This window comes from Theropithecus gelada, chromosome 6 (genome assembly GCF_003255815.1).
Source record: "Theropithecus gelada isolate Dixy chromosome 6, Tgel_1.0, whole genome shotgun sequence".
NCBI lineage: Eukaryota > Metazoa > Chordata > Mammalia > Primates > Cercopithecidae > Theropithecus > Theropithecus gelada.
The window spans coordinates 49853498-49866394 of NC_037673.1; the positions used below are offsets into that span (position 1 = coordinate 49853498).

At 41.9% G+C, this 12897-nt stretch overlaps 1 protein-coding gene across 1 annotated transcript in view; it reads left to right on the forward strand.

Moving 5' to 3' along the window:
- Nucleotides 1-8095: 8095 nt before the first annotated feature.
- Nucleotides 8096-12897, forward strand: part of ITGA2 (integrin subunit alpha 2) — a 109652-nt gene continuing 104850 nt past the window's right edge. The window contains exon 1 of the mRNA XM_025389394.1: nt 8096-8532. Coding sequence (XP_025245179.1) covers nt 8214-8532 — 319 coding nt within the window. The 5' untranslated portion in view covers nt 8096-8213. The remainder of the gene's footprint in view (nt 8533-12897) is intronic.

A 12897-nucleotide genomic window follows, 5' to 3' on the forward strand; every position in this document is an offset into this window, starting at 1 on the left:
ATGTAGTGATATATGTAATGTGGAATTAGGTAGTTGGAGAAGGCAGAGAATGGAAAAGAACAGAAGCCAAACTGCAGGGAAATGTGGAGGGAAAATTCTGAGCCAGATTCAGACACAGAACCAAAGGTCAGGAGGAGATAGTGTTTCTGAGTCTACAGTAGTTCCTCTCATTTTAATGCTGGTGATCCAGCTATACTGGATGCACATAGGTACCCTGCCAGTGGGGCGTGGGGAATTGACTACAGGTAAATAAGGATGTGTAACACTTTGGGGCATACGAAAGACTTCTCTGGAATCCCTCTAAGAAAATGTTAGTCTGAGGCAAAGCAGCAGTCTCCTCATTTTCAGACAGACTCACAAGCAGACCTGGCACAATAACATCCAGTGTCATCACAAGTTGTTGAAATGGACAGAGATCTATCTACTCCGATTTTGTGATGGAGAAGTACATGGGCCGCCAAATAACAGGCCAACAGCAGCCAGGACTGATCTCTAAGCACAGTGAGAAATAACTCAGGGATTGAGGAACTTAGTCCATTTGTGTTGCTACAACAAAATACCACAGACTGGGAATTTATAAAGAACAGAAATATACTCTCTCACCATTCGGGAGGCTGGGAAGTTCAAGATCTAGTCACCAACAACTGGTGAAGGCCTTCTTGCTGGAGCCTTATGTGACAAAAGATGCAAGGGCAAAATGGATTCAAGCTTTCTCTACCAAGCCCTTAATCCATTCATGAGAGTGGAGCCCTCACCTCAACACCTCCCCAAAGACTCCACTTCCCAACACTGTTACATTGGGGATTAAGTTTCCAACACATGAATTTGGGGGGATACATTCAGATCATAGCTGGGCCCTATATATACAAGCGGAAACGGTGAGAGGAGGACATCTGAGCATTTGCATGGATAGGACCTCATTTGTACCGAAAGGCTGGTGAGGCTGATAATTTTCAGTTTACAAATGAGTATAAGTCACTACCTCTAGGTTTATCGGCCACAACTCTAAGAAGGAAATGGGCCTCTATGTATAGGTCACAATGACAAGAAGAAAATAAACTGCATCACCATGATGTACCGTGTGAAAGTTTATGGTTGTAGGGGCTTTTAAAATATTAGTTCCTCTCAAATTTAAGCTTTAGAATGTCTTCATTTATCTACACATACAGAGTTTTTTGATGGTACAAGCCACCTTCCATATAACTGTACTTTTATAAAGGTTCCTGATGCATCTAAAGAAAATGTGCCTAGGCTGGGCATGGTGGCTCATGCTTATTCCCAGCACTTTGGGAAGCCGAGACAGGCAGATCATCTGAAGTCAGGAGTTCAAGAACAGACTGACCAACATGAAAAAAACCCCATGTCTAATAAAAATACAAAAATTAGCCAGGTGTGGTGGTGTGTACCTATAGTCCCAGCTACTTGGGAGGAGGCTGAGGCAGGAGAATCACTTGAACCCAGGAGGCGGAGGTTACAGTGAGCCGAGATCATGCCACTGCATTCCAGTTTGGGCAACAGAGTAAGACTCTGTCTCAAAATAATAATAATAATAATAATAATAATAATAATAATTTTTTAAAAAGGTGCCTAAACGTTCTGTCATTCCACTGAATAGCATGAACCAGACTGAACTTCCATATTTTCTGCTCATATCCAAGCATATGATTTCAGCTAGAACAAGACTCTGAAGACAATATCTGGTAAGGAGATTTCAAGCCCATCGAGCACAGCCACTGAGGATGGTCATGACTGGTTCTCAACACGGTGCTTGGCTCAATACTTTGCACATTGCAGATGCTAAATAAATATGTGGTAAGTGAGTGAACGTTAAAAAACTGAAGAGATTGCAAGATTCTCAACTTAATCCAAGTGAAGGATAATGTTAGAAACAACAAGAATCTGTGAGAAAAAGAGACAGAAAGTCTGGAGAAGAAGTATGAAAGAACCTAGAGACAAATATCAGGAGACCATGAAATAGGCCACCATTTGTGAGCCGGGAATACTAGCTGTTGCTTTCTCATACGGCATGGTAGGAAATGTGAAAGCAGAAAATATTTAGATTGTCATTAAAACTGAGATTCCTGGCAAAACCGAAGTTCAAAATCTTTCTAGGCTCTCCCAGCTTCACTGATTCCATTCTTTTGATGGGCAAGCAAAGTTCACCAGTCTGCCAGTCAAATAGATGCTAATGGTAAAATTGGCTCCGTTTGACTTTTTGATGTTACACATTTGAAATGTGTTTCCATCTAAAAGGCCAGGCTCCAATCTAAATGGTACCAACAAAATTACTTCAAACAAAACAGGAGTTAATGTCACTCAAGATGCACTAGAAGTTAAATTGCAAAATGGCTGAAAAGGAGAGGTCTTGGCTTCAGAAAAGAATAATAACTACCTAAAGAACAAAAGTTTGTGTTCTTGGCAGGAAATTTTAAAAAAAGAAAAAATCATCTGGTGTGGTCACATAGTGTATCAAACTGAAGAAGACCCTTTCTTTATTAAGTTAAAATTAGGTCTTATAGAATCCTAACCAGAGACAAGCCATGGAAAACTAAAGGCACTGGCAAGTTGAAGTTCTGGGGTGATGGAAATGTTGAGTCATTAAGGAGGAAGTCAGCCTACAGAGAAGAGAATAGACCAGGTACACACAGAGAAGCAAAGCCAACAAGTCATGCATGCCCTAAAAGCTGCAGAGAGTTAATTAGGTTCCTATCATCCCAGTCTCCACTTTAAGTACCCAAGGGCTATAATTTCTGTCTTTGGGTTCTCAGAAATTTCTTCATATCCTTGCAATTAACTATTCTTTGACGTGGGCTAGTTTAAATGTTATTTATTCCCCGCCCCCCCCCGAAAAATAACTGCTCTCTAACTGGAACATGCAAGTTTTCCAGACAGAGCAGAGTAGCAGATAGCCATAAGCAGCCTTAATCCTTCATATGACACATTTCTTTAAAAAAAAAAGTCCAAAGTATGGATGAACAATGTTTCCCTCTCGTTGAGCTTTTCCATGGAGATAAAATTCTTCTTCTTTTTTTGGGTTCATCTTAACAAATCAAGACATTAGTCACTAGTTGAAGAAGTATGTTTATTCATTTGGGGAACAAACATTCATTGAGCATCAACTCTATGTCAGCCCCTATTTTAGGAACTGTGAGTGAAAGAAGTTAATGAGACACGTTAACTTGGAAGTCCTTAAGATTTCCCAGAAGAGAGACAGATATGTCTTAAAGGTAGTCTAGTACAAGGACTAGAAACCTGCTCAAATTAGCTTCAGAGAAAAAGAGAAACTATTATTAGGTTGGTCCAAAAATAATTGTAGTTTTTGCCATTAGAAGTAATAGAATGATGCACAGATATTTCATGGAAGTAAACCTAAGAAGAACAGCCAGATTCACACAACTTCAAACAAAGTTAAAGAACTAGAACAATCTCTCCCTGTATCTGTCTTTCTCTGTCTGTCTGTCTCTTTCTCTGTCTGTCTGTCTCATGCATGCACACCTCAGTTTCTCAGTCTCTCATATCTGTCTCTGTTTTTGATAAACAGTGCAGACTGGCTTTTTCTACACTAATTGAAGAAAATGAGTGGGCTGGGTGTAATTCCAACACTTTGGGAGGATGGGGCAGGAGGATTGCTTGAGGCCAAGAGTTCCAGACCAGCCTTGGCAACACAGTGAGACCCCATCTCTATAAAAAGAAAAATTAAAAAATTAGCCAGGTGTGGTGGTGCATGCCTGTAGTCCCAGCTACTCGGGTGGCTGAGGTAGCAAGATCACTTGAGCCCAGGCGTTTTGAGGCTGAAATGAAGTATGATCACACCACTGCACTCTAGTCTAGGCAGCACAACAAGGCCCCATCTCAAAAACAAAAACAAAGAAAGAAAGAAAGAAAGAAAGAAAGAAAGAAAGAGAAAATGACTGTACAAAGTGAACACAAATTTCCATTTCATGTGATCAGCAAAGATTCTAGAATCTCTGTACCATGAATATAAATCCCTAGGAGAAAGAATTTGATCGATCAAGCTTGGTTAGGTATTTGGCTTAGTGACAAGGAGGCAGGATTATGTGACTCAGTGTCTTCTAGAAGAGAATTGTGGAAGACTCTGAGAAAGCCCTATTAACAGAGCTGGCAAATAGCTTTGCATGTCTGCCACATGCATGAAAACAAGTAAGGCCAGTCAACCGTAGTAGTGCTAGAATTGAAATATGAATACGATTCATTGGTGCATTGACAGGTCCAGGAAGCTAGGAAACCTAGAATTATTTTATTTGTTTTGTTTGTATTTAAGTTAGGAGTGTCTCTTTTATTTTGGCCATTATGTACCCCAGCCAGTGCTTAGAGACTTGTGTGTGAGTCAAGCTCAATGGATTCTAAGCTTTACTCACTCATGCCATGGAGTCATTGAGTAACATTTGAGAAGTCACTGGTTACTTCACTTCAAATTTACTAGGACTTACCTAAAAGTTCATATTTACAATCCTTTTCAGGTCAAGGAAGAAGAATGTGGAATTGTTAGGAAATTCATTTCAATGTATTATAATAACTATTAATATTTATTAGAAATTTATTTACCAGGTATAGGACTAGACTCTTATAACACAAATGTATAAGATTTCAGAGACGCTGCATTTAAATGAGAAGGTATACACATGTAACTCAATTTAAGTTACTCTGTAATGCATACAAAAGAAAGTTTATTTGGGGGAAAAAACAAAACAAAACAAAAAACTAGAGGAAACCGGAGCCAAGAAAGAAGAATGATGAGTTCTCAATGAAGAAGATAGGAAAGGCTGGGCTAATAACATAAAATTTGACTGAAGCCTTGAAGTACAATTTGAAACAATGGAAGAAAAAAAAGAAAGCTATTCTAAGTAGAAAAATAAGGTATTGACATGAAGAATGGGAAAGGCAGGCAAGTGAATTGGGGAATTTGGTCTAAACATAGTGTGCAAGAGGGAAAGACAGCTACGGAGCCACAAAGGTAGGTTGGGGCCAAATCGTGACCTTAAACACTAGGGTACTTTGAATGTCCTGAAGACATCTAATGATTTTCAGCAGATCAATCCTGCATTTTTGGATAACTATGACAACAGGTATAAAAGATGAACTGCAACAGGAGAGGAGGAAGCACAAAGAGGTTATCTGGGAGTCTGTCATCATGGTGAAAAATCAAAAGGGTTTGAACCAAAGAGATTAGCAGCGGAACAGAAAATAGGAGATGGCACAGAAAACCCTAGTAGGGTATAAAGATAGAATTGGTATGGGATGTTAGCAGCGGGGCTGGTGGTGCACCTGGGGAAGAAAGCAGAGGTTTCTGGTTTGGGTGATTGTCTATATGAAAACGAGATAAGCAAAGGAGAACAGGGCATGACAATACAACAGATCAGAAGGAAACACTGGGGAAACTTACCTGAGCCATCTTTCCCAACAAAATTATTTTCTTAGGAAAAGAAAAAAAGGGAAAAGCCTCACTTCACCCCTGAGTACTTTTCGGAGTAGGGTCTCTGGGTCTCTCAAGATCCTTTCAAGAGGCCAGTGAAGTCAAAACTATTTTCATAACAATACTGAGACATTACTGCCTTTTTCACTGTGTTGACATTTGCCCTGATGGTGCAAGAACAAGGATGGGGACTGGTGGTCATCGTATTCTTCATCACTGGGCACTCACAAGAAGAGAAAGGGAGAGGGACAGGAAGAGGCCAGCAGATCAGTGAATTTTAATGCCACGGAATAGGAGAAACCATTGATATGGTTTCCGATTCCACATTGCAACTTTAAGAAACTACCACTTGTTGAGTTTTGGTGTAGTATCAGAGGATTATCCAGAATTATCTCCTGTTTTTCTAAGTCCTTATCTGTGTAACACCAGATTAAGCAATATAATTTCACCAAAACTACATGCCACAACAGATTGGATGCAGAAGCAGATCTGAGAATCCAAATGTCTGTTTCTAAGCCAGATATTTAAAGTATTAGTAAAAATGTAAAGCAATGCCACTCTTCTCCTGGATTCTTTCATTTGCAGAAATATAGTTATTTGTCATAAAATATACATGATTTATGTTCACACATAATAGACTTTTTGTTAAAGGACTTATTGAGTAAAGGACTCTTGAGACCAAAGAGTTTGAGAAGCCCCAGCTTAACCTTCCATATTTCCTGCTCTGAGTGTGGTGTCCGTCACAACTGCACCTAGGCAGGAGAGCACCCCAGAAGGGGTTCTCAAACTACTTTGTCTCAGGAACACTTTATCCTCTTAAAATTAATGTGAGACAGGAGTTTATTCTTTGTTTCTTAAAAGTTTTACCTGGCTCTGGAAAATCACAGCTCCTGACTTATTCTGCACTTCATGCCAGTGTAATGGTAATTGGTCCAGTTCTGAGAACAAAACCCAAGAAGGATGCATGTTAATTCCCCCCACCCCCAGAGATAAAGCACAAATTCCTGTCTCACATTAAAGGAACTGTCCTGACTCCCAAACACAGGTCTGTTCCAAACACTTACTCACATTTCAGTGAGTCAGAAGGAAACAGACAGATATTCATCTCCCTGAAACCTGGCTGACTTCCTTCAAAAAGTCTGTAAGGAGCGTCAAAATTGTGTCATAGGTTAGTGAGCGGTCACCTAAGAGGTCTCAGGTGATAGCTGGAGTTTTAGTAAGCAGGTGAGTACCACAGACAGTTCAGAAAAAAAAGCCTTCAGGTGTTTGTCAAGGTGAGTAAGTAGAGCCAGTAAATGACTGATAAGAAAACAGGAAAGAGCCTGGTTCTATATCATTTGGGTTCAAAGGGTGTTAGTCATAACCCGTCTGCAGCAACATCTGATGCATACCAATTTAATACTTTAACAATGTGACACTTCAGCCCTATGTATAGTAAACAGTAGAGCTTTGATTTTTATGAATTATTAAGTCCTTCCCACCTTGAGCCACTTTGCTTCCTAGAGGCAGTATCTCAGGCATCCCATTCTGCTCATAGTAGCATTCCATGAAAATCTGGAATGATGACAATAATGATGATTATTAGACTCATAACTCCTTAAACTTGATTTATGAAAACATTTGGTTCCTTCACAAAAGTAGTCACTGGAAGAATTCTGGTTTCTGGAAATTTGTGGCCAAACTTTTGGATAAAACATAAGATTTAGAGAAGAAAAATTAATATCTTATTTCTTAGGTTTTTAACTAAAAGTCTCGGATATAGAATGTTCTCTTTCCAGATGTGAGACTGAAATAATGGAAGAAAATGGTCACAGTCTATGTCACGGTGTAATCTAGACAGAGAGTGTCACAAGTGCATGTATGGGCTCTCAGCCTTCTCGCTGGCCTTGAAGTTAATCTCCTAAACTCGGTCATTAAATCAGCTCTTTATTATCTCGGAGGCTCGGAGGAGAGGAAGTAATAATGATTTCTCTTTCTCTCTCTTTCTCTCTCTCTCTCTCTCTCACACACACACACACACACACACACACACACACACAGCGCTTGCAGCAGGTATTGCTTAAATATCACCTCGGATAATCATAACTTGTGAGCAGATCTTCTTTCCTGATGAGTTAGTTTCTAACCTGGTCATTCTGTGCTTATTTTTGTCCCTTTCTCCACCCACTTAGGAAAGAGAGAGAAAGAGACGCACCGCGCAGACCCTAGGAACTGTGGTTTAGGGCTGGTGCCCTCGGCACCCGCTGCCAGGAGCCGGGCGCTGCCAAGGGCTGCGGAGGGGCCAGGTTCTCCCGGGGACTGGGGCATCTCCTGCGGGTTGGCGACAGGCTGCAGGGGCGGGGTAATGCCAGGGCGGGCGCTCCCCCGTCGGATGTGCCCACCCGTCCGTCCAGGGCAGGAAAGCCTGCCAGGGCGCCATCCCCATCTCCACCGCCTCCAGGCTGCCGGGGCTGGGCCACTGTACTGGAGCCAAGGTGCGGTGCCCCGGGTGTGGACCAGTAGCGGTGCAGCCCGCGGGGCCGCGGAGCCTCAGGGCCGGGGTGGGGCGGGGCGCGGCCAGGGCAGATCCGGTGTTTGCGGAATCAGGAGAGGCGGGCCGGGGCGGGCCCTCGGCGCTCCAAGAACTGCCCAGCAACTTTTCCCTGCTCTCACCAGGCGAGGGAGAGAAGCCCTCTGGACAGCTTCTAGAGTGTGCAGGTTCTCGTATCCCTCGGTCAAGGGTATCCTCTGTAAACCTCTGCAAACCCAGCGCGACTACGGTCCCCCGGACAGACCCAGGATGGGACCAGGACGGACAGGGTCCTCGCCGCTGCCGCTGCTGCTGGTGTTGGCGCTCAGTCAAGGTAAGCGGGGATTTCGCTCTGCATCTGCTGCAGGAGGGACCCGCGCGGCTCCCTGGGGCTCGCGGGAAGGATTGGGCGGAACTAGGGAGCAAACTCCGTGTGTGTCCCCACGGATTCCACGTGGACTCGGGCTCCCAGCCACCAGGACCTGCTTGGAAAGAGATACTTCTTACTCCCCTTCCTGCTCTCCCAGGCCTTGCGTCCCCATTAGGCGTGTCTCGCCTTGTCTGTTAAGCACCCTCCAAAGTCATCTCAGTGAGTGCTTTGTTTTAGGTACACACACACACACACACACACACACACACACACACACGCACGCGGGCTTGGACATTGTGGAGATCCGCGGGTGTCCTGAAGACCGCGAGTCCTGCAGCCCAACTTCCCCTGGCTCAGACAGGTGCCTCGCCTGCCAGGGACTGGGGGAACCCGGAATCCAGTGCTGACGGCGGCCTGCAGCTCCCCAGAGCAGTGCTTGCTGACTTTGCAGAAGCCTCCGAGCCCCAAAAGGCTTATTTTTCAAACCAAGGATGTGAATAATGCCTCTATTTCTTACTTGAGGACGAAGCGCTGTTTTTCTTCCAGGAGGGACTTGAAATAAACCAATCGCCACTTAAATACTTGGCAGAAGGAAATTCTTCCTTTCCTTCTGCCTTCCTCTTATTGTTGTAACATTGCCTATTCGGCGAATGTAAACTTAGGCTAGCAAAAGTTCTTTCCATTTCTGGATCCTAGATGCCGCAATGAGAGAATAAGCCGGAGCAACCGCTCTAACTGTTGTGCTGTGGCATTGGGGCCCGCCCACCTCCTGAGTTCTTTTACACTAAGAGGAGGAAATAAGGCTGGGGTGGGGAGCTTTTGTGAGACCATCGCGAATACGTGAGCACTTTTTCCCTGACCATTAGGCAGAGCTAGAGTGTGCTCAAATGTAAGAACTTTAGTTTATTTGGATGGAGAAGGAGTCACATGTGTATATTGTAGTTTGAACAGCGATCAAAACAAAACAAAAAAAAGTTGTCTCTGATTTTAAAGTGTGTGTGTGTGTGTTTTACAAAGAAGATAAATATTTCCTAAGATGTCCTCCTTTGAGACTGACGTTTAGCCACTTGCTATTCTAGATTGTGGAGGAATGAATCCTAGTCCACGTCAACCTGGTGGCATTTTCTCCAGGTCAGAGATAGGAGAGAAATAACACCACTGTCCCCAGCCCCAGCAGAGAATGGGCATCTTAGGTTTTCTGTCTCACCTGTTTTGGGTGCTTCAGATACTTTCTCAGGGAACCACTTGAGTTGTTTTGAGGGGCCACCAACCCTAATCTACCGGTTTCAGGTAAAGTTGTACTTGACATTGAAAGTGAGTCTCTGGAATACAACCTTTCTAGAGCTAATAGAAATATAAACCCAAGCTTTTCATCTCTCTGTAATTACCCAGTATTAAAATAAGCTATGGAAACATAACGTCATTTTCTTATCTTTGGAGTGTTGAGACTTGTTATGTAAAGAGCAGTGAGAAACACTTTAATGGAATGTAGCACTGCAAGGCATGAAGTCAGGAACAGAGACTTAACCTGCAGTTAATAAGGACACCTCAGGGCAAGCAAGCAGAGATGATCTAAAATAACATCTGCAAAAGTTTTGTCCATTTATTCCTTCCTCCTGCTCCAATCATTTGTATACTCAAGGAACAGGTTTTCTCTTAATTTAAGATCATCATAAGAAAGCTCTCTCATTTGTGATATCACTTGAGGTTCCTGGAGAAGCAGCATCGTTTTCTGATACCATGAGTATCCCAGGCTAACATGAATAACTGAAATCTCTAGCTCAGCAGAGTCTAAAATTGTGTATGGCATTACTCTATCTGTATAAAATGTCTCATTCACTATCACTACACACACATATAGCTATTATAAAATTATATGCATACACAATTGCATAATATGATCACATACAAAAATTTGAATTTAAAAGCTATATCTGTAACAGAGCTTTATTATGATGATCTTAAATTAAGAGAAAACCTGTTCCTTGAGTATACAATATGCAATTATATATGCATAATATAAATGCATAAACAATTGTATGTACATAATATACATGCATATACCTGTTAATATGTACAAAACACATATGTGTTTAGATGTCTTGCATCCTCTGTAGCATACATGCAAACCACTTTAAAAACATATCACCTTCAAATCTTATTTTAACATTTACATTCAAATTTGCTTTCCAGAAACCTTTTCATAGGTGCTTTAAGAAGAAACTGTACTCATAGTTTAGTCCCATATTTATCACCTTTCATTGCTCATTTCTAAGTGCTTAATGTCATGAAAATGGTAAATGGGCAGCTTGAGGATGAAAAAGAGAGAACATAAGAGGCCTAGATAACCTATAAACTAAATATAGGCCCTTAGGAGAAGGCAAATGTAATTTTGAAATGAGGCCATCATGTATTTTCTCCAATATGTTCACAGGTCAAGGATAGTCCTTCCATCCAAGTTCTAGACCCCTGAAACCCTGCCCCAGCACTCATCCCTCTTCAGTGCACGTCTTCAAATTCTCTCCTTGATGTAACTTACCCTCAGTCTGTAAATATTCTAATTTTTCTCATTGTAAAAAAAATATTTCTTTTGATATTTAATTTCCTCCTGAAACACTGTGTACTTCTGGCTTCTGTTTCCTTCCTGTTTTTCTCCTTCTTTCCTCGCTGCTCTCCCTTCATCTCCTTCACAGGCTCTTTCCTTGTTGGTGTTTGCGGAGTTTCATCCTGAATCCTCCTCTTCATTCTACAGATTGTCTCTGGGCCCATTCCCTGCACAAGTCACTATCTCCAGCCAGACTCTCCTTCTGAGTTCCAGATCAGTATTTCCATCAGCCACCAAATTTCTCCATCTAGATAGTCTGTAAATAAGCCAGATTCAACATTTACGAAACTGAATTTAATATGCGTCCTCCAAAATGTTCTCCTCCATTGGCTACCATTGTTTAACGGCAGTATTATTATCACACAAACATGAAAGCCAGGAATTTGTCCCCATGTTTTCAACCTCACAGCCACTCTCCAAATTCTCTTGGCTCTCCTCCCATCCATGCAACTCCTGCCACCTAGTCAGTCCCTCATCTTATGTCTGTATGTAACTTTTAAGCTGGATTTTCTTTTCTTATCTCTCCAACCCATTCTCTCCATTTTCACCAATGATATCTTTCTAAGACACTTATACGTATCCAATTACTGCTTTGTTTCAAATGTTAGTGGCTCCCCATCTCAGGTAGGGTAAAGTGCAAATTTCTTGGCATGTCATAAAAAGGTACATTCTGCCTATCCAATCTTTTCTTTACCGTACCTTTTCCTGAACACAAATGTACATTCACACACACAACACACACACATACCCACACATGTACACACTCTAAAGCCATCTATATACACCATTCTTTGTTATAACTACACCTGATCATACCATATTTAGTGTGAAAATATTTTCCAAATACTCCCTTTGCCTTCATTGCATTGTTGCTTTCACCCCTTTTCACTCATCTCTTTGCAACTGACCATTATCCAATGCTAGAAGACACAATACCAAGAAAAACTATAAAGTGGATAAGTTTTACTTTTGCAACAAAAAGGAAACTTGAGGTAACCTACCTTTGCTGGGTCCCACCCTAAACCACTTCTCTGGTCTCATCCTCAGCCCCTTAATGGACTTAGGCCACCCTCTGATAAAGTGACTTTGCTCCCCTATGGCTTAGCAGTTATACTTGCCCAACCTCAGTTAAGCTTTGCTCTCTTACTACTAGGTCCTGAGCCACTGTTTGACTTAAATTTATGGACTGGGGTTCAGGATTCAGTATTTACAATGGCTCATATATTTCTGATGTTCAGTCTGGTTTGGAAGTGATTGCTTAAATATAATCACTGCCTCCCCACTTTCCTAAAATTAAAATTCCAGTGTTATCCACCCCATACTACCTTGTGGGATGAACACCAAGACAGGTAGATTTCAACACCAGGAGTCAGTGGCTGTGAGTGGCTGTGTCAGTTAAATTAATTCCTTCCAAAGTGGATGATGACTACTCCCTGTCTTCATATGCTGACAGCCCTGGAGATATTAAAATGTAGAAGCTTGTTCATGTAAAGAGATGAGCTTCTCATGGTGGAATTTTAGGCATTCAGCAAAATAAAGACACATGTTCAGTCAGTGTGTATAAAGTCAAGAACTTCAGGAAGAATGGGGAAAACATTTGGGGCCAAAAGTGTCCAGGCATCATATAAATTCTACTACTAAAGCCAGAAGTCTTGACTACCAACCCTGCTCAGCTTGGGATATTACTAAAAGATTTAGCACAGCGTAAAAGAAGAGAAACCATGAAACATCACGGCTCTGAATGGCAAGTGAAAGAAATGGAAGGTGGGTGGAGTTCTTTTTTCCAGTTGTTACAGTGACCAATCATTTACCAGCAGAACATACAGAAGAATGGCTCCCTACAGGAGAGAATCCTGGCATTACAAATCATGAGACAATAGACTCTGTATGACAGTGATTCCTATGCCCCTTCAGGTGATCCATAGAAGCTTTATTGATCTGGCTATGGTGAATTTCTTAAAACTAATGCTTGATCATAT